Raw genomic sequence first — 15252 nt, 5'->3', positions numbered from 1 at the left:
TTCAAGGAGTGAAGTATTAATCCTGCTCTCTTTGTAGTATTGTAGAGGTTCTGCTTCTTATTTTATGGGCAATGACACTGAGCTCTGTTACATGATTTCTAAGAAACCATAGACCATAATAATGCCTTTGTATTTATAACTCAGGAGAGAAGAGTAGGTAAGTGCTTTGAGAAGAATAGGTAAGTGCTTTCTCCAGTATTGTCAGCATATTTTAAAGTATGCAGTTGATTGCCTGTTAATGACTGTTACTTCACTCCTTAGCAAAAGTAAACCACCCTTCTAAAATAACTTTAAATTTCATATTTTGTAAAATACATTCCTCGTGTGTAAATAAGGTATCTCCAATCTTAACAGGTTACTGATATATTTAATACTTGTTAAAATGTCTGTACAACAGAGGAGAGTATTTTTGCATCATAATATAAACAAATATCTCTTAGCTTCTCAAGAAGCCTGAAAAAGGAGATGAACTGGCCAGTGAAAAGCACAAAGACAAAGGTGAAGAAGCTGACATTGAGGAAAACAAATGGGATAAATCACCTGGATCTGGGAGTATAAAATCCAAATCTTTGGAGAGTTCACTAAAAGAACTTAAGGAAAAGTAAGTAATATTTATCTTTTAGACTTTTATTTAGATCCTAAATGCTTTCATCCCAAGGCTTAAATGTAAGTGGTGCATTAATAAGATGTTCTGTCACCAAAGAACCAATTTCATTCTGTGTGCGAACAGATCTCTTTCTGTTTTTTTGGTAAAAGGTGTTTTGTAAGAATTTATTGACCTGGTGGCAGTATTAGTGGATGCAATTTGTTATTGCTGAAATGCTATGAAATCCCAGATTGCAAGGTTTTCTGCATGAAAAGTCAAGTCATTCAAGTCATTCTGTTGTTATTTCACCCGTTCCCCATCAAGAGCTCAGGTAAGGCTCTCCTTCCATCACTGATGTCAAAGACTGAATTGGCTATGATGCCATGCTTTTCCTTCACACTTGGGTTGGCTGCAATAAACATATAAATGTGTTTGATAAATGGAGCAATGGCAAAATAGGGACGGTGTGAATGAAAGCCTTATGATAGATACATGCAGAAGGCTGTCTCTATTTCCTAATGCTTTTTGTGTTACATTTGCTGTGGTAGGAACAAGAGGCATAGCTCAGTTCTATTACTGCTGTAGCCTGGAAGTAACCCATCTTACAAGTGTTTTCAGCAGTTGGTTCTCTTTCTTGTCCTTTGGCACGTGTGTCCCGTCGCAGGCAGGATTTACCCATAAGATATATAAGATAAATAGATTAAAAAAAGATGCATGTTCTGAACGTTCCTGAAAATTTCCATGTCCTGTTCTCTAGTAGAAATTGAAAATATTCAACAACTTCTTTGTTGATGCTCTTCAAGAAAGGAAAGAACAGGCTCAACAAAAACATTTGCAGGGGCAAATCAGTTGTTTGCTACTCACAGAATCTTTTAGGTTGGAATGGACCTTTAAGATCATCGAGTCCAACTGTTAACCCAGCACTGCCAAACTGCCACTATAAACCATGTCCTTAAGTGCCATGTCTGCGTGTCTTTTAAATACCTCCAAGGGTGGTGACCCCACCACTTCCCTGGATTTTTATGCATTAAACCTCTGATGGTGCCGTGTAACATTGTTTGCTATTGATCCTGTAAGTTTAATAAGGCATTAATGTAGATTTTGCTTGTGAAAAACAGAATCTGTTTGGCTGCACAGGTACAGTAAGCATTATCTTGTGTTTCCAAGTGCTGATTTCATCTTGATTATTAGTGGGTATGTAGCAAGCTATGAGCTCATTGAGATTTAAAGTTGAAACTACCTTGTCACTGACTCAGAAATCAGTAATAAACTGTAACTGCTGACTCTACCTGCAGGAGACTGAATTGCCTGTTTGAAACCATGTCAAAGGTTGGTAGTAATAGCTTCCTACCACAAATCAAAATCTCAGTAGGTTCATAAGTGTACATGGTCAAATACAAATTTGAAACTACACCAAACAAATGTGCTTCACTGCCTTTACTTCCATTCATTTCTGCTTTCTCTGACTGTGTAGTTTTTTCTTCTACCTATACTCTGTAATTGTTTACCCTGCCACTTTCACTCTTACCTGCCTGTTCACTGTGCCTGAATTTTAGGGAGCTACTTTAACCACTCTTTGAATAGGAGTTTGTATCCCTGTCACCTGCCTGCCTTCAGGCACAGCCATTCCTTCCTCCCCCACAGTAACGGGCAAGGGAAGAGATAAGTTCCAGGCAATGCTACAGCAACAAATTGAGGGGGTCTTTTTGGCTTTTTGGAAGGTCATACCCTGAGTCTTGCTAGGACTTGGAGTTAGTGTCTGAAATAGCATATTAAACATGAAACAAAGCAACTTACAGCCACATATCCCTTGGTAGCTAACATAGTATTTTATATAAATGTATCCATGCTACAGGTACAGAATCTGTGTAATTGTGATTGGTTCAGGTGTCTGTGACAGCTGGGACGTTGCTTCTACTTGGTGAATGTGTTATGCTGACACAAGCTCAATCTTGCAAAATGCTAAATAATTTACCTCTCATTCAGGTTCTGCTCTGACTTCCAGCTCTTCCTGAGATGGGGAACCTCTTTTGGCAGCCTCCCTAATCCCCAGACGCCAACCAATTTCACAGTTATATTAAAATATCACTGTTATATTAAAAAAAAAAAGTTACCTATGTAGATACACCTTTATTTGTATTAAATAGTTCTAAATGAGAGTTATCACTATTTGATCACTACACCATTAAAAAATCTCCATCCTCTCTGATTCTATCTGCAGTTTCCCAAAATCTGCGCAGACTATCAAAAGTAACTTGCTGTTTCAATTTTAAGTATTTATACATATGTCATAAAAAGAAAGTGCCTATGTTTGTTCCTTTTGAAGTTCAACCTATTTTGTAATCTTTCTTCATTATTTGCAGTTTGACCATATGAGAGAAACACCCACTTGCTGAACTGGAACAATGAAGTGAATAAGAGAGCTGAGAATTTTATCAGACAGGCAGCAAAATGGGACCAATAGTCTTTATAATATAAACCATTTACAGCATAGCAGAAATTAAGTATCATGTTGTGGTAAGGTAATGGTCTTTGCCTAAATAAAATACGCAAAGGCAGGCTAGATTACTTGGAGACACAATAAACAAAAGCCTGGAACATAAGTATTTATTTTCACAAATGTCTTCTGCAAGTTATGATGTCAGTAAATAATTTTTGTTATACAGAGACATAAAATTTACAAATTGATACATAATATCTGCACAATTCCTTCAGATCCTGAATGTTCCTGTTCAAGGGAATACTTACATGCATGACTCTCCTCAACACCAGGCGACAAGAGCTAATAGTGCAGCATGTGTTTATGTGAAGGGTATTGGGGAACTATTGATAGGATTTCAAAGAGGGGTAGAAGGTGAAGAATGGGCCTTCCACAACAGTTGCACAAAAGCTTGGCAAGGCTTTGTCTGCTATTCTGAACTGAATGCATGGTCAAGGGCTGGACATACATGGGTGAGACATTCAGCATATAACCCCTTTGTAATGAGAAGAAAACAACCTTGCCATATAACTTATCTACACACTGCTGAAGTCAAAGGGAGGCTTTGCCTTGTATCCTTCTGTAGCTCCTTTTCACTGTTAATTGCTTGGATTTTCTTTCTTTTTGTACATACTCATAGGTCACAAAATGATAGTGACAAAGAGCAAAGAGATTTGGAGAGAAGATTTCGAGAAAAAGAACCTGAAAGACAAAGGTATCGATTGGATGATGGCAGAAAGCATAGAACTCACTATGAGTTTGACAAGTTTATGAGAAGGAATGAAGAAGAGCTGAAATGGGGGAAAGGATACAACCAAGACAGAGGAAAGAAAGGGAACTACAACTACAGCTTCACTGTGGAGGCAGTAGACAAACTGGGTAAAGAGGACAAGTGTGATGACATGGCATCCAAAAAGGAGCGCATAAGAAATAAGGTTCTTTTATTCATTTAGGATAATATTTCATTAGTTAAATATGGTTCAAGATCACAGGTTTTAACTTCTGCAAACTCAGCATAAAGATTCTTTTTCAAAAAATTCTTTATCTCACTTTCAGTAAAACCCAGACTTCTTTCTGGGTTGTTGTCAAAGGACAACGGCAGTTTAAATAAGGTTACAGGTCTTGCTCATTCATCTTCATGATATATAGAAGACTTTCTGTCTTTATTTCAATCCTACCATTTTAAGAACACTATTCTTGGAAGCCTTGCATTTTATAGGTGTATTAAAAATTGTTACACTTCTGATCTGTCATGAAATTTAAAAACTGTGGCATATTAGTCTTTTTAAAATGTACTTCTATTACTCTCATGTAGTAATTATATTATGGATTTGGCAGGCATTGCTTAGTAGAGCAACAATAAGAATTTAAATAAATAGCTAATTCAGAGAGTGTGAATGTATGGATTTTTCAGTATTGCCTACCTGCCAGTATGAAAGGGCTGTCATTTCATCAGGATAAATTTATCCTCCTGGCTGTTGTCAGGGAAAGAGCAGATGCAGGTGTGAGCAGGGCCTGTGTATCAGGGTGTGTAGTAGAGCTGTTCCTTATTGTATCCCAGAGATACGGGTATCATTTTTCTCAGGCTGGCTGATTTCACGGATGTGCCAGATTCTTTTCAGGATGTGGCTCTCCTTGTCAGCCCCGTTCTCTCTCTCTCATGATCCTAGATTTTCAACAAAAGATGACCAAAACACCATTAGCATAGAAATTTATTCTGCATGTGAAACTCTTCTTTCAAAGCAAGTGACTGATCTGTACTGTGGGCTAAGGCTGACAAGAGTAAACTGGTCACATGCAGAGTGAATCTGCATGGAGCGTGCAGGGAACAAGGGCAGGTGGACTCACTGTGCATGTTGAGGAAATCATCTTGCGCAAACACAGAAAGCCTGGTGTGCCCCGCTTTCTTTTTATGCAGAGGTCAGCTGGGCAGGATGGGTAAGATTTATCTGCATTTGCACATTAACCACTTTCCTTATCAATGGCTCAAGCTGTAGAACAGTCAGAAAAAAGGCTAGTTCAAAAACAGAAAGATGGGGAAAACAGTTTTCCTCTTGCTTGCCATGCACTTCTTGAAATCTGTCATATTAATGTCCAACCTTTGAACTGGATGGTGGGTCTTGGGGGCCTTTTGACAAGTGTTAAGAAACTACCTGCTTTTTATTTCTTTGTATCACACTTCTGGTAGCTTGCTTGTTGAGTCTCTGAATTAGTCCACACTTAGGACTAATGCTAAATTTATTCCCTAAAAAAATAAGCACCATCAGTAAGGTATTTTGCAGTGTGGTGACTTTTTTCCTTAGAGTATTTATCACATAGGTGAGATGAATGGCTCAGTTTTACAACTCAGGCATAGAATTGACAATGCTAACACAAATTTTTAGTCGGAGATGGAGCCTCTTTCTGAAGTTTGTAAGAGTTGATTAGAAAGTGGGAAATATCCAGTGTAAGTGATGTGATAGCTTTTATGCAAACAGCAGGCTACAGAGTCTGTGGTAGGAAAAGCCATTTGGACCCTTTATCATAAACTTTCTAATGGGCACAGCTTGTCAGAGGATCTACTTTTATGCAGTTGTTTGGGATATAGAAAGGTGTGTTACGCATTTCATACCACACCGCAAAGCACTAACTAGAATGATCTAGTCATAAGGCTCAGTAGTGAATCTTGACATCTGGTCTAAAGAGAAGGAGAAAAGAAGTGGATCAAAAAAAGACAAGTGGATCAAAGAAGGTGAAGGAAAAAGAAAAAAGAAAAAAGAAAAGAAAAGAAAAAAGAAAAGAAAAGAAAAGAAAAGGGGAAATGTGTATTGGGAATAAGAAAAAAGAATAAAGGAAAAAAAGTCCAGAATTAATTCAAATTATGAAGGCAATTGAAAATTGGTATCGTTTGTTGTAGGACAGTTTTGGTGCTCTGCCATTGTCTTTAAGTAGGCTGCTAGGTGTTTGCTAAACTTAACACAAGACTTTGATCAAAAAGCTCAGGTATTGGTGAGCTTTCAGTTGCTTCAAAACATTATGTGAGAGTAAAATACTCTTACTGGGAAAAGACTTTGTAAGCAGAGTTTCTGATCAGTGCATTTTACTATTGAAATTTCAAGAACAAAGAGTGCTCTGAAGAGTTACAGAGCATCATCATTTGCAGATTTGAGGTGTCTTTTCCACGTAAACTGGCTCCTTCCATTTTCTCATGATCAGAGCAGCATGTGTATGATCAAGTCACTTGTAGAGCCTGCACATGCTCAAATTGTACTTACTTTGTTTATTATCAGTGCATACATTCCCCTGCTCTCATACTCAGTATGGAAGGTAAGATGAAGTGGAGCAATAACTGTGCAATTTTATTGTGATGTGTATAATTCAAATGTGCATTGCATGTTTAAATTCTGGTAATGATTGGGTAACAATTGATAGTCAGTTGAGGATAACTTTCTAGCTGCTACCTGCTAAACTGTTCTCTGGTCTGTCTTGGATTTTTATGCTTATGTGAAATATTTGTCATTCATCTGCAGAGTTGCAAGTGCACAGGCTATTGTTCTTCTCAGCTGATGTTAGTGAAGGTAGCAACATTTTTTTTGTTCTACTTGTAATACCATGTTTGATAATTGTCTGCAGTATTTCTCCTTGTTTATGTCAAATGTATCATAGGATCTTTAATTTTTACAGCATTCTTCATTTATTCAAAATGTTTGGCTCCCAAGAATGGTGTTACAAACAGCATGTAGTGAATACTAGATATTGAATACCCAGTCAATTTTCATTACACTCAATTTTTTTTCCTGGTTCTTATGAAATGTAAAGTAATTTAACACAAAATCTACTTTCTTCATAAAGATTCAAAACTTAAAAATCCCACGTATGTGTCCCACATGGGTTTCTCAGAGTGTTGACCATATCTCCTTCCTTCTAGGATCGTCCAGCAATGCAGTTATACCAACCAGGAGCTCGCATCCGAACACATATGGGACCTACAAGTAAAACCTATGACTGCAGTGGGAAATCCTTTGAAGATGCTCTTGATAAAAAGTATGAGGCAGATAATTCAGCTGGAGCTAGTTCTGGAAAGACTGAAGAAGCAGAATAAAAGAATCTGGGGGAAAAGGCTAGCGAAAAGGAATTAATTTAAGATTCAGCATCATCACAAAAAAATCCATTGGGCTGTTTCAGAACTCCACAGGCAATAACATCAACAAAATTGTAATAGCTCTGCCTCTTACTTTCTGTAAAATAAAGGGAAGAGTGACTGGAGATATATAAAATATCTTACAGCAAAGGAATATTGTTGCTTTTTTACAAAAAGCAGCTCAAACACTCTTTGCCTAACTTAAAAGCAGTTCAAATATTCTATTAGATTTCCCTTGAAATAGAAGACCCTCTAACAATTTTAAGGGAATAAGACTTTACTGAAACGATGTCATTTTCTTGAGTCTAAAGAAATGAAATGTAAATTCGCATCAGTTTGAAATCTGAGGCACTTTACATGTATTTGGTGCATGACATGGGGGCCACAGGACCCGTTCCTGCAAATGGCAACGACAGGGGCTGCTGCAGGGAGTTGCAGTCAGACTCGGTGGGACCAGCCCTGGGATGAAGCTCGGGAGCCAGTGGTATTTGCAGGATGAGGCCCACAGTTTGCACAGTTGTGAGGAATGTCCATTGGTATCTGTACCTCATTGTGTTTACGTTGGTTTTCAATTAACCATAGTGTCAGATAAGTGTTAGTAAAGCTACAAGTACGTCGTCGGAGAGTTTGTCATTTTCTGAGCTACTTTTGCCTTTTATGTTTTAATAGATTCCTTGTGCTTAAAACAGAAGACAGCTAATGCAAACATCAGCACATTAACAATAAATCTGGTTTTAATGAATTAGCTGGTTTTTATTGTTCTGACACTGACTTTTGGGAAAAAAACCGTGGTTGTACAGTGATGACTTTTTATATGCTAATGTTTCATATAAGTTGCAGTAACAGGATTTGGAAAATGTAAGATACATGAATATTCTGCAGTTTTATTTGTTAAAAAATTAAACACACATGAATGTCAATTGCACACTACCATTTTGTAAGATCTAGGCCAAATTCTGCCCTCTAAGCAGGCACATACATATATGGGTGTGGGTGTGGGTGTGTGGGGGTGTGTGTATGTATCTTCTGTTGGTTTCAATGATAGCTGTGTGTTTATGAAAGGGCAGGACATGTTCATTTATCTTTCATGGCTGAAAATTTCTCAGTTGTCTAAAACTGAGACCTGCTTTGTCATTGAAGTGAAATAGTAAGATATTAATTTATTTTTACATCCTCTCTAAACATTTTATTAAGCATAACATCTAATTGTCCTAGACTGAACGATTATTTATTGCATTGTACAGATATTAAGCATTAAATAGAATAAAAGAAAAAAAGATTTTGACTATGATTTTGAGATGTGATACTGTGCTATTTTTTCATCTATTACTCCAGAAAAATTAAGTGAGATGCTATTACACTGCTTTGCATGCTACAGAAGCAGCTAAAAATACAGTTGAGAAGAATTTTAGTATCAGGCTACATAAGTCAGCTGCCAACTAAAATTACTTCAAGATTAAGTAAAACTGCTGCTAGAGAATCATCTGGGTTTAGCTCCATCTAAAGTTTATCTTGTTTGCCAAGTTTATCTGACTGCATAGAAAGGATTGTCTTGGTGTCCTGGCCAAGTACTGGGAGGGCAGGTTTTCCCCTCAGTGAAAAATCCCAGCTTGATCCAAGGAAACTTGACAGGGAAATTCTTCTGCAGTAGAGCTGGGCAGAGCTGGGATCTTCACCAGATGAGAGGGTCTGCTTGAAAGCATTTCCCACCTTTTTGGATGCCCTGTGGAGACTGGAGCAGGGGGTGTGTTTCACCTGTGAGAAGGATTGGCAGGACACAGAGGAGCTGTGATTTTGCACAAGCTCACAACTCGAGTTTGGCATCTTTTGGCTTTTGGGCTTCACCTCCACCTGCACCCGAGTTCCTTGGTTATGGGCACCTCTTGATACCTTTATAGGGAGCTAACTAAACACAGTTATTTTGCAGTAATTTTCCATTTGGGACTTCTTATTCAAACCTAATCTCAGTAAAAACTGTCAGAATTTAAACATTTGTGTCCACCAGGTCACGCTGGAGATTCAGGTCGAGACAAATTCCTGCAAGCTTTTGACAAATGTTTGTGTTCTTGTGAATGCAGCCTCCCACACAGAGGGGCAGAGAGCCTGTCCTGTGACTTAGGTAAGGACATTCAAATTTGGATGTGGGGAGTGCAGTAGTCATCATCTGCACACAGCTGCAGCCTGAGCTGCATCCGAAGGAGCCCCAGCTGCCTGATGGCTTGGCAGTGCCACTTAAGGAACTCTTGGGACAACCAGGTACTGGCATCTATTCTTCCCACATCTGAGAGGGGCAGTAGGAAGTACCGGCCACCATCAGCAGGATCTGAGCATTACTATGGCCAGCTACACCTGCCATACGTAGCTCAGGAGAGACAGGAACAGCAAGGCAGCCCCAGGAACACCAGGAGCCCAGGGTGCATGGGAATGCTGCCTGCAAGCTCTCTGCTACAGTGCGACCCCTCCTGCCAACGCCGTCGCTGAGCTTCCCCTGCCTGCGCTCATGGTCATCTTGGGCAGTGCCAGCAGGACAGCCTGTGCATGTGGAAACAGGGAGCAGGTTTGGGATGGGAGCTTGTGCAGTCATATCTGCAGGGAAGACTGCCCGTTGGAATTGAGCATGTATCTCGTGGGAATGCTGCAAAGCACAATGGCTAAAGCAGCAGAATACATCTCCAAGTCCATGCTCCAATGTCTCCTGCAAAGGAATTCAGCAGGGCCTGAGCTTGCTTCCCTTGCCGGGGCAGCCAGGCGGGAGGAGCTGCCACCTGCTCTGTGCTCACTTGTTCTTTTACGCTTCTCCCGATGACATCAAATAAATGCAGGCTTGCTGCCTGCCTTTGTGCAAACTCTTCGAGAGCTTCATTGCCACAATAGTAACTTTGTTTTGCAAATTCAGCTTAGCTGAAAGTAGAGACAGCATCCCCACTGAATGGGAATTGTGTCTGGTTACATCACAGCTGACTTCAGTGCCATCTGTTTTCTTGCTTTTAAAATATAATGTTCTACATTTAATAAAAAACCCACTTGATAGCTTTACCAAATTTCTGTTGCCCTGTTTCTTATTGAATTCCAAGGTCATTGACATTTAGGAATATGGAAATCACTCTGTCAAATGGAGATTGGGCTCCATTGTGAGCTATTGTGTTACAGGAAACTGATGTGGAATGTAAATATTCAGTAAAAACCCCAGCATTTGTGCTTGTTGCAGCTTTAAAGAGAAGCTTATTTGTGGATACAAATATGCATCTAGCAAGAATTTCTCTTGCTTCTTTCCAGTCCCGTGAGATACTTTTCTCTCTCACGGAAGATATTTGTGGAGTTCTATAAACGATGAACACCTGCGACCTTCCAAACCTGTGTTTATAGTACAGTAGAAAAATATTTTGACAATGGATGTTTTAGGATTTCTAGCCAATCACCCCCAGAGGTGGATGACCCTTTGACCAATTAGACTATGAAGAAAAAAGTCTATAAAAGAGTTGTAAAATAATTAAATAAATGAATCTTGCTGCGCAATTCCTGCCTGCTGGATCTCTCTTCTCCTCCCTACCACTGCGGGACACTGTGATACTTATTCAACTCCAAAACATTGTACTGACAACTTCACATTCAGTTTTTAAATACATTTTGTTGCTTCTTTTAATTTAAAACCAAATGGCTGAAAGTTGTTTTTGGAGAGTCTTTGGAGGTCCATCCATGGTTAAGCAAACACTCCTCTTCATGCTGACAGCAGTTTCTCTGCTAGCATTTATTTGCAGTATTAGTCCTGAACAGCCGAAACAAAAGCCTGAAATATGAACATTACAAAGCCCACTCACTGGGCACAAAATAATATTGAACATCAGAATAAAATATGCCTGAAAAGGAAAATGGAGTAGTACTTCCCTCCCCAAACCTGATGGAGTGTTGAAAATCAGTGGAAAATTACTTGTGAGTTGGTGGTGGTGCTGTTTGAGTCTTATACGATGAGAGGAGAGAGTTAAAATTCTCAGGTTACTTATTTATAACTGTTTCATTAGAGGGGAAAAAAAATCTGAAATAAATGGGAAACCAGAATCTTATCTGATAATTTCTAAGTGGTTTAAAGGCATTCACTCTGTCTTCTGTGCCTCCACTTGAGCTTTTCATGGAAGTTCTTGAAGACTGAAAATGTCATCTTCTTACCAAGTGCTGGTTTCTCTCTTAGCTGTTAAACCCTTTCCCAAACTTCCTCATTGCTACATAACTAAAAACCAAATATTTTCCAGATATATTTTGTGGTTTACATTGCACTAGCCCACACCTGGTCTCCTGAACATGCCCCATTTGCATACCCCATCTAGAATTAGGTGAATACTATCAGAGGCTCATTACTGTCACATAAATATTACAGTATTTTGTTTCAAATGGACACAAACATACAAGACATTGGACCGCAGTGTTCTTTGCTCAATTCCAATTAACAGCCTTGATTAGAAAAAAACCCTATTCTCCAATGCTCTCCAAAAGTGTAACGATTAGCAAAAATGGCATATAGACTCATGGTCCATGCAAGGTCAATAAATGGCTCCCAGTATGTGCTGAAGGCAGGAGATACAAAAACATGCAGAAATGGGAGATTCTTTTTTTCCCTTCTCTTTAAAAATGTTGATATATTCTGAAGCCAAATATAATATTCTGCGTAAAACTTGAAGGGGGGGGGGGGGGGCTGGATCTTTTGAGGTGTTGATGTTTTGGGTTTTTTTCTTCTGTCAGGCTCTCAGTTGCCAACTCTAGTGAATAGATTGAAAATTAATTTTGGAAGACTCCACCTGGCCAGACAGGGAGTTTGGCTTTAGGTTATCCACAGCATGGAGGGCTCGGCCTGTTACTACTGATCTGTGCCCAGGTGTGTGTGTGTTGTGCTGCTCCCTATCTCTGGCTATGCAGAAATTTGGATGGTTCTGCTGGATGAATCTGAAGGGAAACTCCACCTCACCTTGTTTCTTAACAGCGAACTTGAATATGGGCACTGATATCTGACATTACCTGTTGGAAGTTCTTGCATGGTTTTGACAGCTGTTGCAGGTCATCATTGTCCAGAAACAACAGTATGGGTACAATTATGTCCTCAGGCATTCAGACAAGAAAATCGGGATATCGAAGGAAAAAATGGAAACACTTGCACGGCGCTGAATAGGCTCAGTCTTGTTTCCTTAACTTTTAACAACATCCTGAAATACAAAGATAAAAGTTGGTTGTATATTGGAAACTTTTAAGTTCCTCAATTAAAGATCAAATAACAAGGAAGAAAACACTTGGGAATATGTTACATAAGGTAAAAATGTATTCGGGGGGTATTTAGATGTGTCTCCAATGAATTGTGAGCTCTCCCTAGCTACGGTGTTAGGTAACAGATTCGTTGTTCTATTTCTTACAGTTACTAACACATAGTAAGAACTAAAAGGCCATTTCAGAAAGTAATTTAGAGGCCTAAGGGAATGAATTAAATGAAACAAGCTGTCTTGGATGATTAAACTCCATGCCTTCAAGAGCCTGATGTCATTTTCACTAAGAGACTTCACAGGTGAATATGGCAATTTTTTTACATTTTGCTTATGCAAAAAAAAAAAGATAGAACTGGAAGCTATAGTCAAGTGTCTTTCATAATAATATTAACTGAAAGGGGGAGACATGAAATTTTAGCATGATTTCATAAATTAAATAAAATCCCTAGGTGTAAAGGAAAAAAAGTTCTTAACTAGTTAGAAAATAAAGTTTAACCATACAGTAAAAAAAAAGTCTATTAAAACCAAAAGTTATTCACTGGTGTTGAGATGTGTTCTTTATGTATTCTCTGTTTTCTAGTGCAATCCTTGGTCTCTAATGGCTAATCCAGCAAAAAATCTGCGTGGGATTTCTTTATCTCCTTTGAGAAAACTTCTTGGCTAGGTTGAAAGGAAATCCTCCAAGTACTCTAAATCACCTATAGATAACAACAGCATGGAAAAATAAGAGAAGTTTACTTAGTCTGTCTAAGAAGAAATGTAATAAATAGGGTACACCTGGTTTATTTGGAATTTATTTAAGTGTTTGATTCCATGACCAATGGAAATTACTAGATTAACTACAGAAGCTGGAAATTAATTCAAAAAGTGTAAAATGGGGGAAAGCACTGGCAAACCAGAAAGAGATGAAAGCTCAGGATCAGGTGAGAATGACAGGGTATTAGCTGGCCTTGGGTTGAATTTACACACTATTTCCATGAATGAAAAAAGCAGGAGTCAGCATTTTGAGTAACAAAAACTAGATAAAATGCAAGTACAAGGTGGATGCGTAGCAAGAGCACTCTCAACTGAAGACTTGGATGGAAACAACCAGTTGGTTTTTAAGCAAGTCACGGGAAAAACACAATCCACAATGATGAATATATAACCTGTAGTCAAAGAGACATGAGCCTGAGACATGACTACACAGAGGACCAGGAGGGTATCGAGCCTGCAGTACTAGGTTTCTCCATGACACCGAGATGTGGAATAAAGAAAATAATTCCTCATCGGTCAGTAATTGTAGTTGATCACTACACTTCTGCTACACTTTCAGAGCATGTGTAGTTCTGATTTTCTCGAAAACTTAGATACAACTGGTGAAAAATACTGCTGCTATCCCAGCAGCCAGGGGATGCAACAGGTCACTGCTAAATGCTGCCTGACAGAGAAACCGCCCTCTTGGTAAGGAAATGCTGCTGAATGTCCAGGCCAAGCCTCCCCTGAAGGAGCTCTGAGCCATTCCCACATGTCCTCTCAGTGGGTACCAGGGAGAAAAGTTTAGCATCTCTCTCTCCACTTTCTCTCCTCAGAAAGCTGTAGAGAGTGGTGAGGACGTGTGAGAGACTGAACTATTAAGGGACAATGACTCAAACATTCCCCCTTTTGTGGAGAGGCCAAGGCGCTTGGTTGAGATGGAGGAAGTGAACTTTTAGTTGTGTAATGGCTAAACCTCTGATCTGATAAGGCACAGGGTGAATGATGGGCTGTGAGTGAGACATGAGGTGGATCCTGTGGAGACAGATTGTGCACCCTGTCATGTTAAGTTGTGCTTCCCTGCACAAACCACTGGGTTGTGGGGCTCCCCCTCCTCCCCACGGGAAGTACCGGGATATTCGCGTGTGACCTGAGCAAGTTCATCTCTGCTGCTGGGACATAATGGGGCACAACTGACTCAGCTGTGCTGGTGTGATGGGCAGCTGTGTCGTCTTAGAAGGTGTCGAGGACTCACGAAGCATCCCATGATCTACATTCTGACATCAAGCTCCCTGCTCCTGAGGAGGTACCTGATTTATATTCACCTGAACCAGAGTGAATATAAACCCAAGAGATGATGTGTTCTGTCACTGTTGGGGCAGTCACAACACACACAGACAGTGCCTCTTTCAAGGGCCAAAAAGCCGTTTATTGTTTATTAAACAAAGCAGCCTCTTTTATACACCTTTTGTATGTTATCATTCATGTTACAGATTCATTGGTTGCTAAACTACTACAATAGACTCATTGGCTATTACTAAGTACAGCATACTACCATTGGCTACCTATAGCCTAAGCATTCAAGCATTCAGAAAAATAACAGGTGCAGATACGTTGCTGTTTTCTCCTTCTACTGTTTAACTTTCTTGCTTCTGTTGATACTACAGTCTCATGGGTAAAAACGAATTGTTTTTCTTCTCACAGTCCTTCTCTAGCCAAAGTAACAGGCCTGAGCCATAATTTTACAAAGGCAACAAGGCTTTCATTTTATAAGGTTTTACTTAAATGCCACAGTGTTCCGCCAATTTCTCCTCACCACTTCTTCGGGACTTCCCTCACCGCTTCTCACCACCACTTCGACCGAGACTGTACAGCAATCAAGTGTTGTTGTGAGGCTTAGGGTGGTGAGATCCTCACACCTTTCCTTTTCCTTTCCTTTTCCTTTCCTTTTCCTTTCCTTTTCCTTCCCTTTTCCTTCCCTTCCCTTCCCTTTCCCTTCCCTTTCCCTTCCCCTTCCCTTCCCCTTCCCCTTCCCCTTCCCCTTCCCCTTCCCCTTCCCCTTCCCTTTCCCTTTCCCTTTTCCCTT

The 15252-nt window shown here is 39.6% G+C and overlaps 1 protein-coding gene across 8 annotated transcripts in view; it reads left to right on the top strand.

Annotated features, from left to right (window-relative positions):
* Positions 1 to 8476, top strand: part of LOC121673272 (regulator of nonsense transcripts 3A-like) — a 30797-nt gene extending 22321 nt beyond the window's left edge. For 2 of the 8 annotated variants that reach the window (XM_042046447.1, XM_042046448.1), the window contains exons 8-11: positions 441 to 601; positions 3706 to 4000; positions 6575 to 6622; positions 6973 to 8476. In XM_042046447.1, coding sequence (XP_041902381.1) covers positions 441 to 601; positions 3706 to 4000; positions 6575 to 6622; positions 6973 to 7146 — 678 coding nt within the window. In that variant the 3' untranslated portion in view covers positions 7147 to 8476. The remainder of the gene's footprint in view (positions 1 to 440; positions 602 to 3705; positions 4001 to 6574; positions 6623 to 6972) is intronic. The other 6 variants (XM_042046449.1, XM_042046450.1, XM_042046451.1 and 3 more) reach the window with 5 other exon arrangements.
* The last annotated feature ends 6776 nt before the right edge of the window (positions 8477 to 15252 follow it).

This window comes from Corvus kubaryi, unplaced genomic scaffold, assembly GCF_017639235.1.
Source record: "Corvus kubaryi isolate FWS band 111438036 unplaced genomic scaffold, C.kubaryi_AGA036_p1.0 65308, whole genome shotgun sequence".
NCBI lineage: Eukaryota > Metazoa > Chordata > Aves > Passeriformes > Corvidae > Corvus > Corvus kubaryi.
Note: the sequence above shows the minus strand (reverse complement) of the source record. Positions and strands in the feature narration are given on the sequence as shown.